At 62.1% G+C, this 8,360-nt stretch overlaps 1 protein-coding gene across 2 annotated transcripts; it reads right to left on the reverse strand.

Moving 5' to 3' along the window:
- Positions 1-1,001: 1,001 nt before the first annotated feature.
- On the reverse strand, positions 1,002-5,904 carry LBHD2 (LBH domain containing 2). 2 transcript variants are annotated; one of them, XM_036306407.1, is made up of 4 exons: positions 5,838-5,904; positions 4,107-4,193; positions 2,577-2,733; positions 1,002-1,455 (listed from the first exon to the last, which is right to left on the reverse strand). In XM_036306407.1, the coding sequence occupies exons 2-4, from the start codon at positions 4,173-4,175 to the stop codon at positions 1,301-1,303; spliced, it is 381 nt and encodes a 126-aa protein (XP_036162300.1). In that variant the 5' UTR covers positions 4,176-4,193; positions 5,838-5,904; the 3' UTR covers positions 1,002-1,300. The 2 variants fall into 2 exon arrangements, with proteins under 2 accessions (XP_036162300.1, XP_036162301.1); XM_036306408.1 differs by lacking the exon at positions 5,838-5,904 and adding an exon at positions 4,754-5,201.
- Positions 5,905-8,360: the final 2,456 nt, after the last annotated feature.

An 8,360-nucleotide genomic window follows, 5' to 3' on the forward strand; every position in this document is an offset into this window, starting at 1 on the left:
GTGGGGCACAGGCGTCCCAAGGCTACACTTAAAGCAGACCCCAGACCGCAGGCAAACTGGCACTTCCGCCTCCCACCTCTCCTGCTTGTGGGGGTAGGGGTGGGGGCGGGGTGAGCTATTTTTAGAAGGAAGGGGCAGGGGAAGGGCCCCAGAACAGAAGGGCCTGTCTCCTGCCTCCCCAGGAGCACACTCACCGGCCTGTCCCACCGCCTGCACCTGTGTGTTCTGTGGGCTGACATTTATGCCGCGCTGCCCCTGCTAGCCCTGAGGCTCCTCGGCCTCGTGGTCAGGCTTGCTGAGGGCAGGGGCCAGGTGAGGCGGGTGGCACACCTGGGGAGTGGCCGGGCAGCGATCAGGTTTCTGCCCCCCAGCCAAGCTGACCCCTGTCCTGGTGCAGTGGGACAGAGCCAAGCGACAGTGAGGCTGGAGCCCATGGACAGACGGGACCCTCACGTCACGTGGCACAGGAAGAGGTGCCACCTCATCTCCCAGGTGGGCTCTGTGTCTAGCTGGCGGCTTCCCAGCCTCAGGGACCCCATTATAGCCTTCGACACTTCCCTTCACACCTCAGTTACCTTCACTGTAAAATGGGACTTTGTAGGATTTCGGGAGATCCAGCCTGGGAGAGGGCGCCCACCCCCGGACCATTCTTGCCCTGGTGCCCAGGGAGGAGGGACGCGAGCACTGACTCCTGCCCTCAGGGCCCCGCCAGGGCTGCAGGCCCCAAGGAGGGTGGCCGGTGAGTGAGGGAGCCGGTCCTGCCTGCCGCCTGGGCTGGGGCAGAGCAGACAGCCCTGGGCAGAGGCCCGAGGAGCCCACGCCACAGCCCCTGGGGAGCCCCACCCCCCGCCCCGGCCTTTGCCCCACACAGACACCCACGTGGTCTCTCCCAGCACCTGGCCTGGCCAGCCAGGGCTCAGAGCCGAAACCCTGACCCGAGAGGCCAGCAGCAGAACCCAGATTGTCCTCGGTCCCTCGAGTCCCCACCGAGGGTGCCACTCCCAGGAAATGCCTTTATTTCTGCTTCAAACCACAGAATAGGGAGGGGATGATCCCGACCCTGACCCTGGGCGGAAGAGGGCGGGGCTAGGGGTCTGGCCAGAGGAGGTGAGTGGAGGCGCGGCCCAGCTTTATTCCCGGGGCTGGGGCCCTCCCAGCGGTCAGGGAGCAGTGGGACCCTCCCAGCGGTCAGGGAGCAGTGGGGTCCTCCCAGCGGTCAGAGAGCAGTGGGACCCTCCCAACGGTCAGGGAGCAGTGGGGTCCTCCCAGTGGTCAGGGAGCAGTGGGACCCTCCCAGTGGTCAGGGAGCAGTGGCGGCGTTGGCAGGGACAGCAGAATCTGGCCCTGGTCTTGTCCTATCCCTGGGCCGCGGGGCCTGGGCCTCGGAGCTGGCACACTCGCTGCCGGGGTGGCCTGGTACGTCCCTGGGTGCTCCTGGCAGGCTGGGCGCGGGGGCTGCGAGACAAGAAGGCCCCTGTTGGTGGGGCCACGCTCCTGGCAGGCTTGCAAAAAGAATGTGGGAGGAGGGGGGACTGCACCTGGAGGGGCTGGCCGCAAGTTCCCCCCGCGGGAAGGAGGGGTGCCAATGCGCATCCCTGGGCAGGGAGGAAGGTCGAGGTCAAGCTCTAGGAGCAGAAGCACCCCCTGCCCTGATTCCCACCCCCCCCCCCCACAGAAAAAGGAGTGACAGATGAGTCCAGGGCAGACCTGGGGATGCCCCAGAACCCAAGTCCCACCCACAGAAGGGGGTGTCCTGGTGCTCTTCTGAGTGGAACCTGACAGAGGGTGGGACGGTGTTGGAGGGATGGTGGGTTCTGGCGTGGACAGGCCCAAGCTTCAGGGGGCTGCTGTGTGGGTGTGTGGGGAGGGTGACACGCGAGGAAGGGGAGAGGGCAGGCAGGGCGCTAAGCAGCCCCAGCTGAGGCCAAGTTCATCTCCAAACCAGGCAACAGACCGCCCCCTCCCCCCCCACCCCCCCACCTCCCGCTAGCACATGCCCTCCACAGAGGCCCCACCACCCAGCACCACCACCCCCCCCCCCCCCGCCCCGCTCTCCTGAGCCTCAGCTGGCTTCTGGCTGACCCTGCTCCCCTCACTGCTCCCCAGCCTTGGCCCCTCAGCCTTTAACCAGGCACCTGTGGGCAGGACAGGGCCTGCCATGGGCTGGCCCATCGCCCCACCTGGTGGGCACCTGGGCTGGGCCTGCTCGGCACCCGGCACCCGTACCCTCACCCCTTCCAAGCCCTAGTGGACAGCGCAAGAGGGAGGAAGGGGAGGGAGGAGGTGGGCCTGGATGCTGAGGGGGGAGACCCTGCGGCCATTCATTCAGCAAGTGCTCGCTGCTCAGCACCCTGCTCACCACCCTGTGCCGACCGGGCCCCCACAGTGGATGGAGGGACTCTGCGCAGGCGGGGGCGGGGGAGGCATGCAAGGCCAGGCAGTGCCTAGGCACCAGGCAGAGGCTTACGGGGGGCTGCTGGGCAGGCGAGCAGGTGGAGGGTGGGGGCCTGCCTGCGGGGCGGGTGGGGAGGACACCTGCTCTGACTCCCTTTGGGGCACAGGCAGCCCTCACTCACCGGCAGCAGCCTGGCTCTGCGGGGAACCCCTCTGCTCGCCCTCGGGGGGCCACCGCAACTCCCCACTCTCCACAGCACCCGCCTCGGTGGGCTCCACCACGATGGAGGGCAGCCGCGGGCCCAGCCGAGGGCCCTTCTCCCAGGCACCCACCACGGCCTGCGGGAGGCGGGCAGGGGTCAGCGCAGTGCGGGCCCTGGGCTCCCCACTCCCTCCCACTCCTGTGCTGGACCCTCGCACACACATCTTTGAGAGGGTCCCAGCCCCTCCTCCACCCACCCCTGGGGCTGGGGCACTTGGCACTGTGGGTCGCAGCTCTCCCTGGGGCCCATTCCACAGGCAGGAGCCCGAGGCTGGCGAGGCCCCATCACCTGGTGACTGCACTCCCACCCGCCACCTACCCTGTACCGCCCCTTCTGGGGTCTTCCCTGCTGGTCCTTGGCCTCCTCCCTGCTCCGAGGAGCTGGGGAGCGGTTGTCATGGCGACCTGAGCAGCTCACTCCAGGCTCATTGTTCAGTGCCCACCAGAGTGTTCGGGCGCCTCCCACGCCCTCCGTGCCCTGGCATCTCCGCCTCCCATTCAAGGCCTTGGAGGTAGAGGCTCTGGCTGCCAGTCCACTGCGCACCTGCTCTGCCCTGCCAGACCCCCCCCTCCCTGCCCCCAGCAGCCCAGCTAGCCTGCGGGCCCCCTCCATGCCCCTGCTCAGGGTGGTCCTTCCTGGAGGCCCCCCCCACCCAGTGGGGTAGCAGGTGGTGCTCGGTCCACCTTCCCCAACCACATGAGCGCCATGAGGAAGGGCGGGCGCACACAGGCAGAGCTTTTCCAAACAGCCTGGCACCACCTGCCCTGTGCTCAAATGCCCACCCCTGTCCCCCATGCTCCTGCCCAGACTCTCCTGGTTTGCACCAAGCCCCAGGGGACCCTGAAGCGTGAGAACAGGTGTCCCTGGGCTGGGCGGTCTGTGGGTCCAAGGAGCCTGGAGTAGCAGAGCAGGGACGCAGCCAACCCCAATGCCGGGCTGGGCCGCCCTGGGTCTTCCTGCTGGCGCTGCAGCTGTAGTCCCTCCGCCCGCGTTCCCCGCCTGCCTCCTCCGGGAGGAGGAGGGGACAGGGTGTCACTCTGCCCTCAGGTGAAGGAGACCCAGGCAGAGAGCACGGAGCTCCAGGCCTGGGGTCCCCCTCTCTGTCCGCCCGGCCAGGGAGGGAGCTGGGTCTGCAACAGCACAGCGCCAGCAAGGAGAGCACAGGGCCCTAACGGTGCTCCTGTGCAGGGAGCAGCCACACCTCCTCCCCAAGCCCAGAGCTGAGAGCAGGGCCCTGGCACGGCCTCGCCTGGCAGAGAACTGCCCTGAACATCAAGCCCTGGGGCCCGAGGGTGTGAACTAAGCCAGCGCAGCTCAGCCTCCCATCGCTTTCTCCATCAGACTCCCCACCCCCTTGCAGGTGGGTAAACTGAGGCAGGCCCCAAGCCATGGGCATCCCTCCTGTCCCCTCAAGGCTGAGGACTGGCACCCCGGGCCCCAGGTCCATACCTTTCCAGCTCGGCCTCCAGCTCCTTCTGCTGGGCTGGGCTCGGGCACGCTGGGCGGGGGGCCACTCATGCTGCAGCTGCTGTGGGGCTGAGAGGACAGCGAGCAGACAGACGTGAAGACAGAGGCCTGCTGTGGCCAGAGGCTGGGTCCCCCTCCCCGGGAAGCCTCGCACCCCAGCCAGGCCCAGCAGCTGGACCTCTGTCCCTGCCCCAGCCACCAGCGGAGGGCGCTGGGCAGCACCACGCAGTGCCCGGGGCTCCGAGGGTGGCAGGAGGGCTGAGGCTGATGCAGCCCTAAGACCCGAGAAGGCTTCCTGGAAGAGGGTCAGCTGACCTGAGGCGGGGGCTGGGCGAGAGGGAGCAGGCCAGCAGGAAGGAGAGTTCTGAGTCAGGAAACAGCGGGGAGGGGAGGGGGGAAAGGAGAGCGGAAGTGGGGAGGGGGACCCTAATTGGCTTCTGAGACTGGAGTCTGGGAGCAGTAGGGCCAGGTTCAAGTCAGCCAGAGGCAAAGGCGCACCAGCCTCGACTCTCCACCTGCACTAAGCCAGAGGGAGAAATGGGGTGGGCCCTGGCCAGCTGCTCAGTGGTTAGCGCACCGGCCCACGCACCCAAGCGTCATGGGTTCCATTCCTGGTCAAGGGCACGTACCTGGGTCGGGAGTCTGCAGTCAATGTGTCTCTCTCACATTGAAGTTTCTCTCTTTCTCTCCTCTCCCCTCCCCCCTTCCACTCTCTAAAAAATCAATGGGGGAAAAAATATCCTCGGTGAGAATTTAAAAAACAAGGAAAAAAAGAGCTGGGGTGGGTCTGGCAGGCAGACGGCTCCCTTTAGCACTGCTTGGGAGGCAGCCAGGGACACAGGCAAGGGCAGGAGCGGGGGACTGGGCATAGGGTGAGCGGTGATCAGCAGGGTGCCGTGTTCGGGAGGCCCAGCTGGTTGTGGGGAGGGGTCCTGTTGGCACCCAGCGAAAGAGGCGGGTGGGAAACGAGGTTTCTTTCAGCGAACACCCAGCTCAGGTCCGCTCTCAGGCCCCAGTGAGCTGCTGGGAGGCGTCCTCGCTTGGTGGGAGCCAGCCACACCCACCTGCCTCCTCTCATCCCAGAGCAGGTGAGAGCCCCACCCCCACCCCCACCCCCGCCCTGCTCCCAGGTCTGACCTTCCAAGGGAGCCCCGCGCAGGGGTCTCATCCCAGGAACCCAGCGCCGGCTGGGGCCCAGGCCCGGGAGGGACAGGCGTGAGAGGCAGGGAAGCGCCCCAGACGAGCAGAGATGGGCCCGCGGGGAAAGAGACCCAGAGAGAGACGGAAACAGACCCAGAAAGGCAACCCGGTGCAGGAGGATGGAGACCCAGGTGAGAGCTGCACCGTGGGCCCAGCCCGGGGCAGGCAGCGGAGGGCCAGTGCCCAAGGGCTCCCCCCGCGCCCCGCGCCAGGGTCCAGTGCCGGCGGGCACGGAGCATGGAAGGCTCCCAGCACCCCCACTTCTGCCGGCTGCCAGGTGTGTCAGGCCAGTTACGGGGTGCGGGGTGCACAGCCCCCGGGGCACTGCTCTCGCCCGAAGCCTGGCGTCCGGCAGCCACGAGCTCACGGCGGTCCCCACGCCCTCCTCTCTCCCGGGAGCTCCGACTCAAACCCCCGTCCACCCGCTTCCCCTTCTCCCGCTCGCGCCGCCAGGGCGCACCGGGGCCTGGGCCGGGCCTGGGCCGGAGGGCGCCCTGCTCCGCGCACACTCACCGCGCGCTGATGCGCTCTGCTGGGCGGCTCTGCTTGGCGCTGCCTGCCCCGCGCGGCTCGCCCTCCCCCGCGCCCCGTCCCTCCCCGCCCCCCCCCCCCCCACGTGCTCCCCGCCCACGCGCTCGCTGGCCCGGCCCCTCATTCACGCTCGCGCCCCTGTTTCTGTCCTTGGGCTCCGCTCCCAGGTAGGACGGCGTCTGGCGTTATCCTCCCTTTGACAGGACCGCATCCCCCAGAACCTGATCCCCATCGCTTGAGATCCCAAGCGTCCAGCCTGAGGCTCAGGGCACAGACTTGGGTGGGGCCAGATGCGTAGAAAAAGGGCGCCTTCCAAACGCAAGGAGTGGAGAGGACGCGGGGGAGCGGACGCGGAAGTGGAGGGCCAAGGTGTGTGTGTGAGTGTGTGTGTGTGTGTGTGTGTGTGTGTGTGTGTGTGTGTACAGGCTTAGCCACACACCCCTCTTGTCTTCGTCTCCACCCCATTCCCCAAAAGCAGCAAACAGCCCTGGGACATGGGTCCCACTCAGCTGGATGTACAGACCTGACACCTGAGAGCACAGTGCACCACCTCCATCTGCCCAGTTCCCCACCCTCCCACCTCCCAGCAACCATCCAACTTCCATTCAGCACCCACAACCCTCTTTCAGCATCCACTCATCCAACTACTGTCATCTACCATCCAACATTCACCCACCACCCACCAGGCACCAGCCATCATCCACCATCCACCATCCATTAACTACCCAATCCAGTCACCAGCCACTCTCCAACCACCAGCCACCCATCATGCACCCATCCATTACCACCCACCACTTACCAGGCATTAGTACACTATGAAAATACCCATCATCCAGCATTCATTCACTCACCATCCATCCATCCATCCATCCACCACCTATCCACCCATCGTTCACTATATAACAACTTTCCATCAATATTTAACACCTATCTACCCACCTACCATTCATTTATACATCCACCACATATCTGGCTGCCAACGTTAATCTACCATCTCTCGGCTCCTCATTTATCTGGATTTACCCACCACCCATCCACGAGCCTCCATCCATTCAATCAGCCACAATTCATCCATCTACATTCACTCACCACCAGTCATTCGTAATCCCTCATCCATTCATATTTCTATGAACTACAATCCACCAACTACCTCCCTACCAACCACCTACCACCCAACCATCTCTTATTCCTATCTATCCATTCATCGTCCATCTCACAGTATCTTCTGTCTATCCATCCGCCACCCAGCTATAATTCACTATTCATCCAAAGCCCATTCAAGTGTCATCTACCACCCATCCATATTCATTTATTCTAGAAGATTTATGGAGTGCCTTCTATGTGCCAAGCATTATTCTAGGTTCTCAGGATAGAGTACACATCCATCTATTCATTATTTGTGCATTATCCTCCATCCATTATTCACTATTCATTCAATATCCATCTTCATTCATTATCCATTCACCATCCACTTGCCATCTATTTCCTCCATTTAAATACTAAGCCATCTATTTGCCATATACCACTCACCACTTACTATCCATCCATCCCTCCACCATCTCCACCCCCCGCCTTTCATGAATCCCTTTTCCAAGATATTGCCATGTATCAACCATCATCCATTAATCACCTAATGATCATCTATTCATCCAGAATCCATTATCTATTCACTGTTCACCTTCCATCTCCACTTCCACAGTACACATTCCATTACCCATCCACCTAGGAACCATCCATTTATTTGCCATCTATTCCCCCATTCATGCACTATCCAGCCACCAGATACTTGTCCACCATTCATTATCCACCCATCAATTGTATATACATTCACATTTATATCTCATCTATTTATCCATTCTCTATGGATAGATCCATCACCATCATCCACTGCCTATTTATCCACCATCCATCCATACTTCTATGGTTCAGCCACCAGCCACCACCTGTTACCTGCAATTAATCCACTATAGGTTCTTTCAGTATCCATCAAGTCATCAAATGTTGTGTCCATAGCCCCTTACCCTCCATCCAATTTACAATCTTAGCCAACTACCATTACAGAGCTGCCCACCGCCCACCAACTTCCATCCACCCACAATCTAGCACCTCCATCTATCATGCTCCCCGCACCTATACAACCATTATCTATACATCTATTCACCCCCCATTCTACCACTGCATCATCCATCCGCTTACTCACCTCCCCTTCCAGTCCTTCATCCCCACCAACCACCCACCTACCTAGTAGTCACCTGTCCATCAACCTGACATGCGTTCTTCTATTATCCTTGTATTTTGTTCGTATGCTATCCATACACATACACATCAGTGAGCCGTTCTCACCTCCATCTCTCCACCACCCATCTTCATCACTCACTCATCCATCCCCATCCATCCATCCCTCTTCTTACCATTCTTTTGCCCATTCATTCATAAACTAAACCTGTACTTACTGATCAATATAATATTAAACATTTATCACTAGTTCTAGTGCTGGGTTCTGGG

The sequence above is a fragment of the Myotis myotis genome, unplaced genomic scaffold, assembly GCF_014108235.1.
Source record: "Myotis myotis isolate mMyoMyo1 unplaced genomic scaffold, mMyoMyo1.p scaffold_m19_p_41, whole genome shotgun sequence".
NCBI lineage: Eukaryota > Metazoa > Chordata > Mammalia > Chiroptera > Vespertilionidae > Myotis > Myotis myotis.